We start from the raw sequence: 19,828 nt of genomic DNA on the forward strand, positions 1-19,828 counted from the left end.
TATCTCCTATAGATCTTCTTTCTAGATTGGAGGATGGATGGTATGTAGATCTCAGAGATAGTATGAATGGAGGAGGGATCAGGTGCCCAAAGCCTAAGCCAGCTATTTTTGGTGAAGGAGGAACCACACACTCCTCGCACAATAGCTATGGATGTAATCTATCCCTCTCCTCCCTGATAGGCTAGGTTGGTTAAGCCTGTCAGTTGCTTCCTTCTAACAGTTGCCCAGATTGGGACCCTTGAGAGGTTAGGTAGATGGTTGACCTCACTAGGCCCAACCTGAAGTTGGATTAATTGTTAATAGGTTATTGATTGGTTATTGGAAACGTTGTTATCTGACTGCATATTGATTCTCCCTTTCCCAAGGGCTATGGTAGAATAACGGCTCAGGGAAGGTACTTGTTGGTAAATCACTGTATTAACTATTAATGGGGAAAGGAAAACAAGGTAATAGGTTTGAGGATTTGGAAACCCTATTGCTATTGTTTGGCTACTAAGCTAATCGTTGATCAGGGCTGGAGATTGCTAGGCTGGTAGAGGCTGAAGGTCTTCACCCTCTCACTAACTCTGACCTGGCTTGTCCAGAGACTAGGGAAGGATATTGATGTTGATGTTGATTGATGATCTATATGCTCTCTCAGCTCTACTATCAATGGTGTTGATTGATCACTAGCTCTCTCTCAGTCAGGTACAGATTATAGGTTCAAGCCTACCCTTTTCCACCCTTCACCTCAATTTGTCCCAGTTCTTGCTCTGAGCTTTGAGCTCTCTCAAGTCTGAGACCTCAGAGACCTCTCAACTGTTTTTCCTAGGGTGTATTTATAGGGTGGAGCCAACTGACTTTTCCCCCTGGCTCATGGCACCTGGGCACATTCCAAATTCTCAACTGCCATCCCTGTCAGTCATGGTGGCATCCATCTTATCCCAGATAATGATTTTAACACCTGTGATCAGGTCAAAATGACAGTCTTTTAAGTATGAAGAAGCCCCTAGTGGTTAAATTTTTCAGATTAAGACTTGATCCTTTATGGAAAGAATGCCAAAAAAAATAAATAAATAAACAAAGCATAGAATCTAAAAGTTCATTCATCTTGGTAATTAACTAATCAAAAAACATTTGGTAAATGCCTGTTGGATGCTAGACTATAGGAGATAGAGAAATTTATGTTTTATTTGATTTTGGTTTTGATTTTTACTAAAAAATAGGGAGGACAAAAGGGTTTCTCTCAGAAGTGGAATTATGCCCTACATGATTAGTAGGGAAATGACTTGAATCTAGTTGCTTTGAGAAGTGACTCTCTAGGTTGCAGTTGGAATGAAAGGGACTACTCTAATTAGTTTTACTAAAGTCTTCATCCCAATTAGGTTGGTGACACCTGAAACCTCTCTTATAAGCACTATTTTCAACATCTTTCTTGAGCTTACCCAAGCTGCTAGAATTCCCAGGCAATACAAATTCTTTTTTTTTCTTTTTAAACCCTCACCTTCTGGCTTAAAATCAATACTAAGAGCAGTAAGGGCTAGGCAATGGAGGTTAAGTGGCTTGCCCAGGGTCACATAGATAGGAAGTGTCTGAGGCCAGATTTGAACTGAGGGCCTCCCTTCTCTTGGCCTGGCTCTCAATCCACTGAGCCACCTAGCTGCCCCCTACAAATTCTTCTTGTTACTATGTTGTGGTTGCCCGCTCCTGATGCTCCCATAATTTGAATTCAACCCCTCTATGTTCTATATAGACACCATACTTAGTGATGGGTGAGTAGACAAGACTAAAATAGTTACTGTCTTCAATGATTTTATATTCTACTGAGGGAAATAACATGGGAATATATCAATATATGCAAAGTCAATGCAAAGGAGGGAAAGGTCTGATGGGAGTGGATGTTGGAGACACTAGTCCCTGGGGGATTAGGAAAAGGCTACTCATGTAGGAGGTTGCATTTGAGTTGCCCTTTGTTGGGAAATAAGACTTCTAAGAGGTTGGGGGAATGAATTCTGGGACTGGGAAACAGCCCTTCCAATGTGTAAAGGAGGAAAGAATAACTGATGTGGATTTTTAGCACAACTTAGCTCTTCTGCGTAGTAGGAGGTTGGATTGGAACACTTGCCATGGAATTGGATGTGTGCTTAGGATCCAGACCAAAGGACTTCTGTGTCTAGAGGCTTCTGATTAATTCCTTTGTCCTGGTGCCCATGTCAAAGATGATTAGTGACTGAACCAAAAAGAGCTGCCTCTCTAGTAGACTAGATGAGGTCAAGGAGAGAACCTCCTTTTTTAGAATATAGTAAATGCCAATTCTTTTAGCCTCTCTTAGCCTGATGGGCTGACTTGGCGGTGGTGATGGTAATTAGGGGGAATGAAGGACATTCACCTCCCTTACTTTATCCCTAACAGCAGCTATGTTGACTGCATATCCCTGGTGGTGGAAAAGGTACATGAACAAATCATCATAAGACATTCATATACTACAATTTTGTAGCTCCAGAGTTTAGACCAGTGCTTGGCATATAGTAGATGAGTAATAAATATTTATTGATCAATTAATTGATAGGTACCCACATCTAATTTGTTTTAATTTAAAATCTAATTTGTTTTTTAAAATTTCTTGCTTCAGTTATTTTAGATAATCTTGTGATGATTGTAGAGAAGGCATTAAAAAACTTTTTTTTTTTAACCTCTGAGATGAGTTACACTTTTTGTGGGATTATTTTCTTATTCTGGGTTTACCTCTTTGGCTTCTCTAATTCCATTGAATTTCTTCATTTTGCTTGGTATTTTCTACCGTTTATTCATATTTTCAGTTTCAATTCTTGAACTGGGATTTTGTGTAGGGCCAGTTCCCTACAACCCTCTCTAGGCAAGCTGTGTATGTCTTATTTGGTCTGGCCTTCTCTACAGCCTAGATTCCTTTGCCATGACCAATATGAATGAGTTGGCTCATGAATGGTTAACCCTGTGTTTTGCCTTAATCCTTGGCATCTATATCATAGTATCCTAGTGTCCACTGTGGGTTCTGCATTCAGTTTCTCTTTTTATACTTCCCTTGGTAATCTGCAGTTGGGAGCTTATCATATCTTCTCCTATAGTCTTGGTATATCCCAGGTGGAATATGTTATAAACAAAAAGGGCCTAGGGAGATATACAGTGATGTGAGTGGATCTATGTATTCTCCCTAGTTGCAGATGATTGAGGAACACCAACCCGATCACCCTTGATAGTTGTTATAATTTCCCCTTTTCTCTAACAGTTGCCCAGGGAGGATCCCTAAAGTTTAGGTGGATGGGTAACCCTTTCAGGTCCAACCTGAAATTGGATAAATTATAGGGCTTTTGATTTGCTTTGAATCATGTTTGATATCTGACTGTGTTGTCTCCCTCCCCAAGGGTCCTGATATAAAGACTACTCAGGAAGGTACTTGTTAAACTCTCTTTATCTATAATCTATAATCAGGGAAAGTATAAACAGGATAAGGAATGGGGATTGGAGACCCTATCAACCTAATATCTGTAACTAGTGGACAATCAGAACTGGAGGCTATTGATCTAGTAAAAGCTGGAGCTTTTTTCTCCACTACCCCTCTGGCCCAGCCTGGCCACAGCCAAGTCAGAGAATAGGAACTGCTGTTGATGCAGCTGTGTTGGTGATGTTATTCTCTCAGCTTTCCACTATCAGTGTTTGGTGATGCACTAGCTCTCTCACAGTCTTCAGGAAATATTCAGATTCTTCCTACCCTCTTCTTCATAGACCTCCCAGCCTCCCTTCACCACCCAGGGACCCAGAGTTCTAAAGAGCTAGAAAGATTCAGAGACCTAGAGACCTAAAGAGCCCAAAGACCCAACACCAAAGGCCAAAGACCAAAGATCCCTTCAAGTGGCTGTCAGGGGAATGTATACTGCCAGGCCAACCAACGTTTGCCCCTGGCTCACGGCATCTGGGAACATTCTATGCCTTCCAACTGCCTCCCCTGTCATTCAAGGTGGCATCCATCATTTCCCAGGATGTGAACATAACAAATACTAGAGATCTCACTGACCTCAGATCTCCTGCACCAGCTTCTCTTAATTTAGAAGCCAGAAATTGAGTTTTATCTCTCAGTCTTCCAGAGACTATAAAGTCAGTCCTTGATTCCTTGACTTATAGGGGTTGGTTCTTTTACCTACTTCTGTTTTGAGAGAACAGGAGTAGCATCTGACTTTATGCCCCTGAATCCTGGGACATAAATAAGCAATCTTGTGACTCACCTGTTCAGAAAGCTGGTTCCACATCAGATAATGGACTTTCATTATGTGACTCTTCTGTGTTTATCTGAGTTAGCCCTGGCTTCCTAGGAGCAAACCCTCTATAAAACCTTTCCTGATCCTTCTATGTATGCCCCCTTATTTTCAAGATAAGCCAGTTTTAATTAGAGGACATCCAACTCTGTGAATCATAGAAAGTTGTTCTTCAGTCTAGTTAATTGATTTATTGTTGTTGCTCACTTTCCAAAATCCATTGTGAGAATTTATTTTTTTATATACCGTATTATATTAGAGCTCTGGAATAGAAAGGCCTCAATTTCTATTTATTAGGGAGAATCACTATGTATTCCTGTGACTGGCTTCTGGGTCAGATATTTCATCTAATCTACTGCTTTTTGCATTTTCTTTATCCTTAATAATCCCAAAGAATGCCTTCCCTTCTTTTTTATTGGAGGGGGGGAGAATGTCAATGTGGAATCTAGAAGCCCCCAAACTTGTAGCCTAGAAACACTTAATGAACCCGTTTATTTACCTTGAAGGTGAAGGCACCAGGTTTGACCTTGTCCTTGGGGTGGAGGGTGTGGGGTCCAACTTCACTTGTCTCAGACTAAAAGTGGACCTTAAAGGAGTTTAGGTGGGGATGGCTAATCCCATTAGATGTTAAGTATCTCTTTTTGTCCCTCTTAGGCACTGTTGGTGAACCTATGACACGCATGTTAGCACTGTCTCCTGTAGCCATTTTTGATGGCATGTGACCGCTTACAGAGAAGTATGGGGCCACATGCTGAGGATGAAACATTAGCTGTAATGTAGTGTAGACATTGTGCCAGAGGTCTGTAGACCAAAACAACAGAACTCTGGCATAGAGCATCTGGCCAATGGAGCAGAGAGCAGTGGAATGTGGTGGAGAACGTACCTCTGGGCGGTTCTATGATCGCCATTGCCAGCAACCACATAACCACAGCAACCATCATCCAATCTACCGTTCTGGGGTGTCATGGATTTGTAATTGACCATCATTACTGAAATAAGTGAGGGGGGAGGCTGGGAGAGGTGAGGGCCTGGGCTATATAGGGGTGCTGTTTCTCACCATTAGAAATAGCGGCAGCCATCTTAATTTACATAAGGAACGCCATCTTGCAGCATAGTCCAGACTCCATTTCACCACTATTACTGTTGTGCATCTTTATTAATCCCTATTTCTGCTTATTAACACTGCCCTTTCCTAAAAGACAGTTACCTGAGCCATCTTGTGGTCAGTTAGGCTAGTTAACCCCTAATTGCCTGCAAGGCTAAGAGGCTATCTATAATTCTATCTTCTGTCACTGCCTCCCTGATGGATAACCCCCACCCCCGAAAAAAAAAAAAAAACCAAACATGATTATAAGGAAAAGAATTGGTAGTAGCAGTAGCTGACCCTTTCAAGAGACATGAACTGAGATGTGTAATACAGAGAAGGGGGACATAGGAGTTTTGCAGGCTTTGGCTGAGTTCTAATGTCAGTTAGGAGTTTAGAATCTTGGAAGAAAGTTTCATTTGGACATCGTGGAGAGAACCAGGGCCAGCTGAGCTCCTGTTTCTGCTTTCTGGAGATTGAAAACCTAGCCTAGTTTTGGAGAGTTTTTTGAGATTTGTTAATTTAGATAAATTTTGAATTTGAATCTTCATACCCTACTTCATTTCCCTACCTTCCTTTCCCTTATCTAAAAGTCTGTGAGGAGTGAGTAAGTGAATAAGAAGATTGAAATCAGAGAGTAGTTTCAAATCTGTGAGAGTTCAGCTCTACTCTTGCAGTATTTTATCTAGAGAGGTTTGGTAGCCATCATCCTAATCCCTTTTGATATCAAAATCACCTTGAGAGTTGAGTCAAGGCAGGACCTTGCTAAAACTCAATTCCTGCTTCCCTTCCTCCACCTGAGGTTTCTTTAAGCAACTGTTACAGCTTCCTTTAATCCCTTTACCTGACAATTTAACCTGAGAAGACAATAAGCCCCTTTTGTGTTTAAAACAGACCTTTTAGTCACTTTGTCAGTTACTTAGTAAGAAAGGGAAGAAGAAGAATAGAATCAACATACTCTGGGTTTGAGGGAAGCCGGGTATCCATCTTGAAGAAGGTGTAACTTCAAAACAAGTCTCTTCCTGTGAAATTAACTAAAGTCTACAGTTAATTTCAATCAGTCTATTTCCCTTCAGTGTGTCTGTAGTCTAAGTCCTAGTCTGTATGCTGCTGCTGATTGCCTGTTTAGATTAATTCCTCCTCTCCCTGGAAATCTTTGTTACCTCAGTGTTATACTCCCTGACTTCAGCCTCATATTATATCCGGCATCTCACTATTACATCCTACCTGCAACATATATTACCTAATTAGCAAGTCCCTGACAACATCCCTTCCAAATCCCCTATAACATAACATCTTTCCCAAATCCACCTATAACAGATGTAAGGCATTATAGAACAAAATGGCAGATCATTTTGTGTTCTCTGTACTGAAACAGTAGTAAGCAGAACATAATAGACATTTTGAAACTAATCATTTCCAGCTCTTGAAAAAAGTGAGGATGAAAGGAAGGAATACATTTCCAGGCAGCTATAACTTTATAAGAGCCAATCTAATTCCATCCTTAAATTTATAAAAGGCTCTACAAATCTAACATCTGCAAGTTTGATCATTGCTTACTCCATAGCTCAGCATGGAAAAGCACTCATTGAGGGATAATTTATTAAATAAACTCTCCTAAGATGTGCGCCAGTTCTATTTCACAATATGCAGAATAAAGATGCGATTATTAAGAGAATATCTGAGTTACGACTCAGTAGAAATATCATAAAAGACTGAACAATGAGACTGAACACAAATGTACAACATCAATTAAAGAGAGACATAAGTAATTGTCAATATTTTTCAATCTCTCTTGATGAAACTACTGATGTCACATCACATGCTCATTTGGCCATTATTGATCAATATTCTGATAGTCTCACAATGAGAGAAGAATTGATAAAGTTAGTTATCAATGCCAACAAGTACATCAGGAAGCGAAATATGAAAGGTTGTTATACAAACATTCTGTGACCTAAGCACTGATATCTAAAGCTGTGTCAGTGATGACAGATGGGGCACCAAACATGGTGGGGAAAAAAGTCAGATTTGTCAAATTAGTTACGGAAGCTATTGTACTTCCAATTTTGCCTTTTCATTATATTAGGAGGATTTATGTGCCAAGGTAGGATTCACTGACTTAAACGACTTAATGTCAGTTGTTACAAAAATAGTTAATTTAATAGCTGCTTGCCCTCTTCACAAGCGCGAATTTTCTGCACTTTTACTAGAGGTTGATTTCACCTACAGTGGACTGCTGATGTAAGATGGCTGAGCTGAGGCAAAGTTCTTGAGCGCTTTGTGGAGTGCTTTGAAGGAATTAAGGAATTTCTTGAGGATAAAGATCTGGGAAACTTTCCTCAGCTCAATGATAATAAGTGGGTCAACACCCCAAGGTTTTACAGATCTCTCTGTTCATATTAATGAACTGAATTTAAAGTTACAAGGTTTTGGCAAAAGTATTGACGTTATATTTGGATAAAAGCTTTTGAAAATAAACTGAAAATTTTCAAGCAAGACGTAGAAACTAAAACTTATAAGTATTTTCCTCAAGTAACAAAGTATTTTGAGAAGGCCAGTGCAACTGTACAAAATGAAATAGAACCCTTGCATATAAAGCACCAGTATGTTAGACTCATTACTTGACCAATTCAGTGGTCTAGAAAAGAACATGAGAATAATTAAGTATCCTGATGTAGTAGTCTACAGTAGTTTGGAATTACATGGTTTCCAATGGATGCAAATTGATGATTTGGAGATGCAACTTGCAGAATTTCAAGACAGCATCTGAGCTCAGGTGTTTGTTGACTTGAGGTCAAAGTTTGAGAATCTGAAAAGGTGCCGCTTGGAGGATCAAGAAGAGTGACACTACGAACAGGAAATATGGAGTGCCTGGAACCAATTACCAGACACTTTTAGTACCCTGAAAAATATAGCAATGGCTTTACTAACAATTTTTCCTTCTACATACTTTTGTGAAACCTTATTCTCAGCATTAAATAATATCAAAACAAACTGACAGATGAAGTTAGTAGTGCTTGCTTGGGCTTGAAGTGTACAAAATACCAACCTTCAGTTGAAGATTTAGCGGCTAAATGAATTTTCATTAGCCAGTGAAATTCAGCAATAAAAAAAGTCACTAATAGGCAGATTAGTTAAAGAATTGCCCCTCCTCCTCACTTATCTTAGTTCATGGCACCCCACACAAGTTAAATAATATCAAGATCAACAAAAGAAACTGAATGACAAATGAACAAAGAAGTCACTAAACAGGTAAGTTAAATAATTAGCTTTTGGTTTATTAAATACAGTTATAGATTATAATTATTTTTGTTATTTAAACTATACATATCACAAAATTATGATTGTTTTCTCAAAGTGACACACCACTAGAGTTTTGCTCAGGTTTTGGTGAATTTTGACACACCAAGCTCAAAAGGTTGCCCATTACTGCCTTAGGCCAAAGTCCTTTACCAAGATGGCCTAGCCCTTGGCTGGGTCTTTCCATTTTTTTTGTCCATTGTAAAGCATCAGCTCCTCACTGTTATCCCTGTTTGGAACTCCTCATTTTGTTACTTTGTTACCATGGTAAAGCCAATAAACTATCCCTCACATCTTTAGTCCCCATGTCCACCTAGAAAGGTATTTAAGCTTCCCAATTTTAATGGCTCCTCAGAATTGTTCAATCTAGCATAGTTGGCTTCCCCAGGGGTCATGGACCAGAGCATCCAGAGTTCAATCCTTGTACTCTGTGTAGGCATGTGGCATGCAGCCCTGTATAGAGGCCTAAATCAGCCCTGAACCCCTTTCCTTAATTAAAGAGTGGCTTTTCTGACTATTTAATAGTTCTGTGTTTTTTCTCAGTCAACACCCCCCTCCAGATTTCTAAGGGAAAAGGGACAATGGTCTCAGTCTTCTGTAGCTTCTTCAGAGCTAGGAACGGTTGTTGAGCTGTCCTTGCCTGTCGTCAGGAGAGAGAGAGAAGTATTGACTGTAGACATTGTCTAGGGGTTCAGGTTGGAAAGGTTGCAGGGGTTACAATGGCATCTCTGTGACTCCTATGAGTGCTTTCACCCTAGAGGCATCTAGAGAAGTGACAAAGTTACGAATGCAAGGTCCACATATTAATATGCCCTGCAGTTATCAGGATGATAGGGATAAAAAGGGCAAGTAATACATATAACCAGGATGTCCAGGAGGATGAGCCAGGAAACAGTTTTCTAGGGGTATCTGCCATCCAAGTGGACACTTCATGTAACTCTTTGACTTGTAACTCCACTTTGTGGGAGTTGTTGACCTAGACACAACAAGAGGTATTATGAACCATACAAGCTCTGCCTTCTGCTGCCAACAGATAGTCTAAGGCAATTCTCTTGTCCATCACTACATTTGACAGGGAATCCAAAGATTCCTAAAGATCCTCAGGGCCCATAACTGTGACACTGGAAATTCTCTCAATTGCTAAGATCAGGTTGGTTAGTAAGGCCTCAATGCTCAAGTGCCCTATCCAGGGGCTTGTCAGTGCTATGGTATTCTGAGCTCACCAGAGGAAACTGTCCCAAGAGTTCCTCTTTACCCTGTGTTCCTCAGTGGAATAAGGAGTTAGGGAATCTTGGTATAAATGTACTTGGTGATCTAGGAACCCCAAAGTACATTCTTTATAGTTGATCTAGGGGCTAAGGCAGGATGTAGTTAAAAATACTGACTTAAAAGATTCTTTAAGTGACCACCCTGGGGCATAAAATGGGGTGCAGGACTGAGAAGTTAGGGGCACCATGTGGTGGCCACAGATGAACCTATACTCTGAAGGGGCACAAATAGATTTGTCTGTGGATTTTAGCATTTGGGCATGTCATAGGAAATTTATAATCTATATGTAGACATATGTAGTGAGTAGGGAAAGGCAGACCAACTCGGCTGGCTGAGAACATTCTAAACCCAGAATGTTAAAAAGAGGTTTGTCTAGAGTGATTGAGTTGACAGTTTCCTGCTTTGGAGGAGAGGTGTGAAACTGGGAGCTGCAGTTCAACTAGCCTTTGGATTATTTGGGATCTCTATAGAGGAGGTAAATCTGCAAGTCAAGATAGAAGAGGAAGATCTAGGTAGAGTTAGGATTTTTCCTGTGGCTGATGAACAGCTTCAGAAAGTTCTGTACTCCCTAGCCCTTGTGGATTATCTTGCTATGACCAGAAGTGATCCTGTTTTAAACATCATCTGGAAGTCATCAAGGACATTGTATGAGATTCCCAAAGCCTTATCACACTCAGCTAAGCCAGTGCTGGCTGGTTGTTGGAGAGCTTAGGAGTAGCCATCCCAACTGCCACCATTATCTGGCAGTTGATTCCCTTAGAAGTTAGAAATTCCTCTCCCTCTAATCCCATCCTTACCACACCATTAAAACTCAACTTTGTTTAACTTCTTTGTGATTGTCTCTCCCAACCATCAAGAATCCACAGAGAGTTAACTATATTCCTGGCTATTGTGAAAGTTCAGTTATTGTTATTTCTCCCAACTGCTTTCCCATTCCCCATTAGTTTTATTTGTTACTCTTTTCCCCTGTGGGGTTTGTGTGCCTCACAGTGTGTCTCCCTGTGTTTTAAGCTCCTTCCTTGTCAGTTGTCAGTTGTGAACTACCATTACTTCAGTTACTTCTTTCAGGTAGCATTAATTGCCCATTCAGAAGAACTATTGCAGGATGCTAACCTACTGGGTCTGAGGCCAGCCTCAAGTAAAGTTTTCAGCACAGAGCATGAGTGTGGTTGTTGGGAAGGTGGTGTTATGGTGAAGAACTTCTTGAAGTTATCCTCAGGAGTTTGGATGATTACATTAGAATATCAGTATGTATAAATAGAGGAATACATTGTTACCCCCATCATGAAGGTGGCAAGACCTTCAGGGCAATTTCTACACAGTGCATGAGTTATATTAAAAGGAAAAGGGTGGGGGGCAGCTGGGTAGCTCTGTGGATTAAGAGTCAGGCCTAGAGACAGGAGGTCCTAGGTTCAAATCTGGCCTCAGACATTTGCCAGCTGTGTGACCCTGGGCAAGTCACTTGACCCCTATTGCCCACCCTTACCAATCTTCCACCTAGGAGCCAATACACAGAAGTTAAGGGTTTAAAAAAAAGGAAAAGGGTCAGTGTTCCAACCTTTATCAAAGCACTTGTACTGGAAGGGGTCTAGATTGACCCACCCATCCCTGATGAGTGCTGTCCAAGTGTGTTAGGACTGGAGATATTTTGAAAAAATGAAAGGTTGCCCTGTGAGAAAGCAAGTGGCATCCTCTAAGGTATCCCATAGAGGAGTAGCCCAAACTGGAGAGGATGAGAATCTAATGGAAGCCTCAAATCTTGGGTAAGCCTCAGAGGCACTGAGGCCATGGGCTAGAGGCCTGGGGTCCTCTCTGCTTTGGGGATGCTTTATACACACCCAACAGTCAGAGGGATCTACTTTGGCTAATGCTTCCTTGAGTTGAACCAAAGAATTATATATCCAGCTGGCTGGGTAGGCATAATTTAAAATACAGAGAAGCCCCAGGATGTCAAGAAAGGAACAGTTATGGATTTTGTTAAGAGTGTAAACAACAAAATCAACAAGAGAGATTAAGTTAACAAAGAGGTAGGGGGAGGAGAATACTTATTCCAAAGTGTTCTTCAGTCATTTTTCCTGGAGGAAAAGGAATTTTAGATCTTCCACTGGTTCACAGGAATAAGTGGCTTCTGTTCCCCCTTCACCACCTGTGTCTAGATGAATAAAATGTTTAATATGAGAGACAAGTCCATGTATTTTGCCCCTCCAGCTTGACAGTGGTGGGGGTGTATAGGATAACCTATAGGGACCCTCCCATTGAGTGTTAGCTGGTTTGATACTTCTGTTCTCCAGATTTTCAAGTAGATCAAGTCTCCCTTTGGGCTGGGTGCAGGAATTCTTCTCTATCCTCCTTTGAGGGTTTGGGGAGGATCTGATTGGTGTATTCCCTTAGAGCTTGGTAAATGATACCAATTTACTTAGAGAACTACACAAGGCTGTGGATTTCTATAGCTAAAAAAAATCAGAGATTAGAAAAGGTTTCCCATACAGTGACTCAAATGGGCTTAACCCAAATAGATTTGTTCAGGGAGCTATCCCGATTCTGGTCAGTGCAATTGGGAGGGCTTGGATCCAATCAATCTTTGCCTCATCACACAGTTTGCTGAGGGCTCTTTTTAGGGTCTTATTTAAACGTTCTGTTTTCCCCAAAGATTGGGGATGCCAGGCTAAAATAGTGCCTCAACACAATCAAATGTAATGGACTTCTTCACTAGTAGCAATGCAAGGACCCAGGACAATCCTAAAGGACTTATGAGAAAGAACACTATCCACATTCAGAGAAAGACCTAGAAATGTAGAAGAAAAGCATATGATAGATCATATGATTTGATGGGGATATGATTGGGGATGTTCACTTTAAATGATCACTCTATTGCAAATATTAATAATGTGGAAATAGGTTTTAAACAAAGATACATGTAAAACCCAGTGAAATTGCTTGTCAGATCCGGGAGGGGGAGGGAAGAAGAGAGGGAAAGAATATGAATCATGTAACCATGGAAAAACATTGTAAATAAATAAATAATGAAATGAAGTAGTATATCACAACAAATACTGATGTGATAGAACTAATAAAGTGGCAGAGTAAAGTAACTCTCCTGCAGAAAACAACTTGAAAGGTAGACAGATAGGATCTATTTTACTAGGGTGAGAGGGAAGCAGTAAGTAAAACTGCTCACAGAGAAGTACAAGCTGTCCACTCTTCACCTACTACTCCAGGTCCCAAACCTAGGCACAAACCAATTTCGAGACCCATGGACTCTGCCTAAACCAACATCAGAGCACTCTGCATCCATCTCTTGAAGTCTCAAGCCCTGGCACAAACCAGAAGTGAGACCCCAAGTCTGTGATTCCTGGACTGTCCAAGCCTGTGGTGAGGTCCTGAGCTCTATCACATGGCACTTCACAGGACACTAAGCTGGTGTAAGCCCAGAATGATGCCCAAATTCCAGGCCAACTCCAACCCAGGGTAGGCCCAGAGCTCTGCCCAACACTACAATGAGATCCCAAGCCTTAGGGCAAAGTAGCCCACAGTGCTCTGAGTCCTTCAAGCCATCAGTTGTCCCTAGAGAAGACTGAATCAGCCGTGAGAGGTAGCTTTCAGAGTTTCCAGCCCACAGGCCATCATACCAGTTGGAAGAACTGAAATTGCAGAAAATCAGAACTAGAGCTGAAAGTAGCACGAGGAAAAAGCTGAAATTTAAGAAACTGTATCCTCCACCCTGAGAATAGAGTCTATTTTTAAGATAAAAGTAAAAGTTTTTTTAAAAGTCTAGGAAAATAAGCAAACAGCAAAACAAACAAACAAAAAGGCACCTAGCCATAAAAAACCTTTACAGGGACAAAGAGCAAGGCATAGACTCAGTAGGGAACAGTAAGATCAAAGCATCCACATGCAAAACTTCAAAGAAAAATGCCAATTGGTCTCAGGTCATAGAAGATCTCAGAAAGAAATTAAAAAACCAAATAAAAAAGACAGAAGAAAAATGGGGAAGAGAAATGAAAGTAATACAAAAAGAAAATAAGTTTGTAAATCAGAACTGATCAAATGGAAAAAGGAACAAAAATCCAATGAAGAAAAGAGCTCCATAAAAAGCAGAATAAATCAAATGGAAAAGGTGGTTCAAAAGTTCATGGAAGAAAATCATTCATTAAAAATTAGAATTAGGCAAATAGAAACTAATGACTTCATGATACATTAAGAAACAATAACAAAATCAAAAATGAATGAGAAAAAGTAGAAAATATGAAATATCTTTTTGAAAAATAACTGACCTTGAAACTATATCCAGGAGAGACAACATAAGAACTACTGGACTTCCTGAACATTACAATAAAAAGTCTAGACATTATACTAAAAGAAATTATCAAAGAAAACTGCCATGATATTCTTGATCAAGAGAGTAAAATAGAAATGGAAAGAATCAATCAATCACCTCCTGCAATCAGTCCCCAAATGGCAACTCCCAGGAACAGTATAGCCAAATTAAAGAGCTCCCAGGCAAAGGAGAAAATACTGAAAGAAGGCAGATAGAAACAATTCAAATATGATGGAACCACAAGATTACACAAGACAGCATTTTCTACATAAAAGGATCAGGAGGCTTGGAATATGATATTCTGGAAGTCAAAGGAACTAGGTTTACTGTGGGAAGCCAATAATGTATTTGTGACTCAAATTTTTTATATTAGCAGAGCAGTTATAAGGAACATACATAGACAGAGAATACAGCAGTAAACTGTTTAGGAGGACACAACATAAAAAAATCAAATGGTGAAAAAGAGGTTTACACTGAGAGAAGAGAGAGAGAGGCAAAATGGCATAAATTATATCACCTAAAAAGTATGAAAAAAATCTATTAGAGTGGAGGGAAGGATCAAGGCAGTGATGAACAATGCTTAAACCTTACTCTCATTAGAACTGGCTCAAAAAGAGAATAACAACTAAACTCATTGGAGTATAGAATCCTATCTTACCCTATAAAAAAAAGTAGGAAGGGGAAAAGGAAGGAGGAGATGGGGAGGGGAGAAATATAAGGAAATTTGTGGGGGGTGACTAAAGGAAAAACATTCATGTGAAGGAACAGAGTGAAAGGAGAAAGTACAGGATCAAAAGGGGGAAATTAGATGGAGGGGAATACACAGACAGAAATCATAACTTTGAATATAAATGAGATGAACTCACCCATAAAACAGAAGTGGATAGATGAGTGGATTAAAAATCAGAATACTATAAAAAGTTGTTTACAAGAAACACATCTGAGGCAGTTAGCACACATTCAATAAAGGTAAGGGGATGGAGCAGAATCTATTGAGTTTTAACTGAAACAAAAAAGCAGCAGCAGTAATCATGAACTCAGACAAAGCTAAAGCAAAAATAGATCTAATTAAAAGAGATAATGAAGGAAATTACATCTTGATAAAAGGTCCTATAGACAATGAAATGATATCAATATTTAACATATATATACCAAATGGTATAGCCATCAAAATTTTAAAGAAGTTAAGTGAGCTTAAGGAGAAAATAGATAGTAAAACTATACTAGTAGGAACCTCAATCTTCCCATCTCAGAACTAAATAAATTTAACCAAAAGAATAAAAAATAAGTAAAGAAAGTGAATGAAATTTTAGAAAAGTTAGATTTAATAGATCTCTGGAAATATTTGAATGGGAACAGAAAGAAATATACCTTCTTTTCAGCATCACATGGTATATACACAAAAATTGACCATGTACTTACTAGGGCATAAAAACTTCATAACTAAATGCAGAAAAGGAGAAATAATAACGGCATCTTGTTCTGATCATAATGCAAAAAAAATTGATTAGTATTCATGGAAAGATAAATTAAAATTAGTTGGAAACTAAATAATCGAATTCTTAAAAAACAGTGAGTTAAAGAACAAATTATAGAAACCTTCAATGATTTTATTAAAGAAAATGACAATGAGGAGACAACATATTAAAATTTAAGGGAAACAACCAAGGCAGTACTTAGGGGAGAATTTATATCTCTGAATGCTTATGTAAAAAAAAATAGAGAAAAAGCAGATCAATGAATTGGGCATGAAACTAAGCAATCTAGAAAAAGAACAAATTAAAACCCTCCAACTAGGATTTCCATGGGAACTGGAAAGACCTTCAGGAAGTGATGCAGAGTGAAATGAGCAGAACCAAGAGAACACTGTACACAGAAACTGAAACACTGTGGCACAATCAAATGTAACAGACTTTTCTACTAGTAGCAATACAATGATCAAGGACGATCCCAAAGCACTTATGAGAAAGAATAATATTCACATCCAGAGAAAGAACTATGGGAGTAGAAATGTAGAAGAAAAACATATGATTGATCACATGTTTTGATAGGTATATGATTGGGTGTTTTGGCTTTAAGTGATCACTCTATTGCAAATATTAATAATATGTAAATAGGTTTTGAACAACAATACATGTATAATTCAGTGGAATTGCTCGTCAACTCTGGGAGGGGGGACAGGAGAGTGGAAGGAAAGAATATGAATCATGTAACCATGGGAAAATATTCTAAATAAATAAATACATTTAATAATTTAAAAACCCTTCAACTAAAGACCAAATTGGAAATCATGAAAATCAAAACAGAAATGAACAAAATTGAAAGTAAGAGAACTCTTGAACTAATAAGTAAAACTAGGACCTGACTTTATGAAAAAACAAACAAACAAAAGAGATCATTGGTTAATTTGATTAAGAACTAAAAAAATTAAAAAGGAAAGAAGAAAATTAAATTACCAGTATCAAAAATGAAAAAAGGGTGAATTCACCTTCAATGAAGAGTAAATTAAAGCAATCATTAGGAGGTTTTTTTTGCCCAATTATGTGATAATAAATCTGACAATCTAGGCAAAATGTACGAATATTTACAAAAATATAAATTTTCCAGATTAACAAAGAGGAAATAAAATACTTAAATAATCCCATCTCAGAAAAAGAAATTGAACAAACCAATAATGAACTCCCTAAGATAAAATCCCCAGAGCCAGATGCATTCAAAGTGAATTCTACCAAACATTTAGAGAAAAATAATCTCAGTACTATATAATACCGTATAAACTATTTAGCAAAATGGCAAAGAAGGAGATGTACAAAATTCTTTTTATGACACAAATATGGTGCTGATAACTTAGCCAAGAAGATAAAAAAAAAGAGCAAGAAAATTACAGACCAGTTTCCTTGATGAACAAAAATGCAAAAATTTTAAATAAAATACTAGCAGAGACTATAGCAATATGTCACAAGAATTATTCACTATGACACAGTAGAATTTATATCAGGAATTGAAGACTGGTTTAATACTAAGAAAACTATCAGAATTGACCATATCAATAATAGAACTAACAGAAATCACATGGTTATCTCAATAGATGCAGAAAAAGCCTTTGACAAAATATAACACCCATTTTTATTAAAAATACTAGAAAGCATAGGAATAAAAGGGCCTTTCCTTAAAGTAATAACTAGTATCAATCTAAAACCACCAGCAAATATCCTCTGCAATGTTGATAAGTTAGAAACCTTCCCAATAAGATTAGGGGTGAAGCAAGGATGCCCATTAGCACCATTATTATTTAATATTGTACTTGAAATATTAGCTTTAGCAATAAGAGAAGAAAAAGAAATCAAAGGAGTTAAAGAAGGCAATGAGGAAGCTAAACTATCACTCTTTCTAGAAGATATGATGGTATACTTAGAGAATCCTGGAGAATAAACTAAAAAACTAGTTGAAATAATAACTTTAGCAAAGTTGCAGGATGCAAAATAACCCCCCCCCAAAAAAAACCATCAACATTTCTCTATATTTCTAACTGTTAAAGCAAAATTAAACTCCACTCCTTAATTTCCATAGAGTTTATTCATATTTATTTGAATAAGAGAAGGCAGCCAGATAGAGAGAAAGAAGCCTATTCTAAACTAGCTACATGGGTATTCTCCCCATGGTTCCCTTAACCGCTTTCCTTTTGCTGCATGCTCAGGAAGGTAGAGAAAGCTCCCACTTCCTGGACCTCTCTATTTTATATCTTCGGCTTTACGCTGAATCCATAACCTGATCCTTTCCAGGTCACATGCCTAACTGTTCCATGACCCACACTGGAGTGCATTGATGTGACATTGCGCTAGTAGTACTGGGACACAGATAAGACCCAGTACGTGATCCTGGGAGAGGGCTTCCCTCCACACACAACAAAGTCCAGCAGAAAGACTTAGAAAGGGGCTGGGCCGAGGCCGCACCGGAGGGGAACTGCAGTGCTGAGCAGCGAGGTCCAGAGAACCGTATCTGCGCTGCTGGGGAGGCAGCCGCTGGCGTGGCCCGTTGGGACGAAGGGGGTGCACAAAGCGGTGTCCCGGCCTACGACGGACAGTCCAGGGTCCGGTCCGCCCCGGCCTTCGACCCGACCTTGTTGGATTTCCTGGTCTGCCCCCTTTCCAAAAAAGTCTCTCAGGTATGAAATGTCAACAAATGAACTGATTAATGAAGAACTGGGAATTGCTTACCCAGTCATTGATGGCATTCCTAATACGATACCACCGGCAGCAAGAATGATACGCCAGAATAAGCAACAAGAAGAAAAAGAACCAAAGTAGCACGTTCTTATTAAAAACCAAACTGGGACGTAGTATGTAAGGAGGAAGAAGAGAAAAGCAGTCAAGGAAAAGGTTTCTGTCTCTACCCACACTGACCGTTCTTGTTCCCCTGATCTCGTTAGCTGGACTGTTTTACTCCGCCTCTGTAGATGAAGATTTTCCCCACGGTTGTACCAAGACCAGCAGCCTGTGCTTTTACAGTCTTCTTTTGCCAATTACCATACCAGTTTATGTATTCTTCCACCTCTGGACTTGGATGGGTATCAAGCTCTTCAGACACAATTAATGTAATGAGAGGCCACCCTGAAGGACTCTGTGTACATAAAGCCATGTGACTTACATTGAATAAGGAAAATGATCTTTTATTGTACTCCACTTAACTCTTAATAGATTGGAATGATCTCATTTTCTTAGGGAACTTGGGTTTTTGTCTGTCTCTTAGAGATGGATGGAGTAAGGAAAGTTAAAATGAGTTCCTTTTCCATAGTTGCAGAGGGGAGGAGGAAAATCCCTATAATGATTTCATGAAAATATTCCCTTGTTGGATTTAACAACCCTAATTGTGATCTGTATAAATGTTTGATTTTTAGTTTTGATTATGCTTATCAAAAACCTAAATACATTTCCCAAAAGGTTTTTGGATTATTTTGGTTAGTAGATTAAAGAGGAAGATAATGATAGTATAATAATTAAAATTGGAGCCAAATGTAATAGTTAAAAATAATTATTACAATAGAAATATTTTCAGAAGTCCTACACCAAATAATTTGTTCATTTAAATAGTTTTCAGATAACTCCATTTGAACTAATATTTATACAAAAGCTTACAATGAAGTAGAAATTGATTAGTTAAAAAAAAAGAAAGACTTAGAAATGGAAATTCCATTTAAGATCATTTTACTTGGGAAAACTTACGTGGAAATTTATTATGTGTAATTGATAAAATTAAATATAAAAATAAATAAAAAACAAAAGGTCTCCATGAAGAACTTTGGTATTGATTGTGAGACATGGGAGACACTGACCCAGGACCATCCAGCCTGGCTTACCCATCAAAGAAGGGATTTGCTTTATGAACAAAGTGGAATTGCATTAGTTCAAAAGAAATGTGCGAGCCACAAATTTAGAGACATCTAAATCTCAAAGGTTTATAGAGGCTATTTTTGCCTGACCCAAGTTAGAGTCTTTTAAGTTTGTATTATTCTGATGAACCACAGTCAGACAACCTGTATATTGACCCCAACATGGTGATGTCATTTTGGTCTTTTTGAACATGAAG

At 38.8% G+C, this 19,828-nt stretch overlaps 1 protein-coding gene and 1 pseudogene across 1 annotated transcript; both read left to right on the top strand.

Moving 5' to 3' along the window:
• Window positions 1-18,549, top strand: part of LOC123246763 — a 38,495-nt pseudogene extending 19,946 nt beyond the window's left edge.
• A 79-nt stretch (window positions 18,550-18,628) lies between these two features.
• Window positions 18,629-18,838, top strand: LOC123247320 (phosphatidylinositol N-acetylglucosaminyltransferase subunit Y-like; the record flags this gene model as incomplete). Its single annotated transcript, XM_044676181.1, has 1 exon — window positions 18,629-18,838. A coding segment is annotated over one exon (207 nt), but the record flags the coding sequence as incomplete, so codon positions are not given.
• Between the last annotated feature and the right edge of the window lie 990 nt (window positions 18,839-19,828).

Source organism: Gracilinanus agilis, chromosome 4 (genome assembly GCF_016433145.1).
Source record: "Gracilinanus agilis isolate LMUSP501 chromosome 4, AgileGrace, whole genome shotgun sequence".
Classification (NCBI taxonomy): domain Eukaryota; kingdom Metazoa; phylum Chordata; class Mammalia; order Didelphimorphia; family Didelphidae; genus Gracilinanus; species Gracilinanus agilis.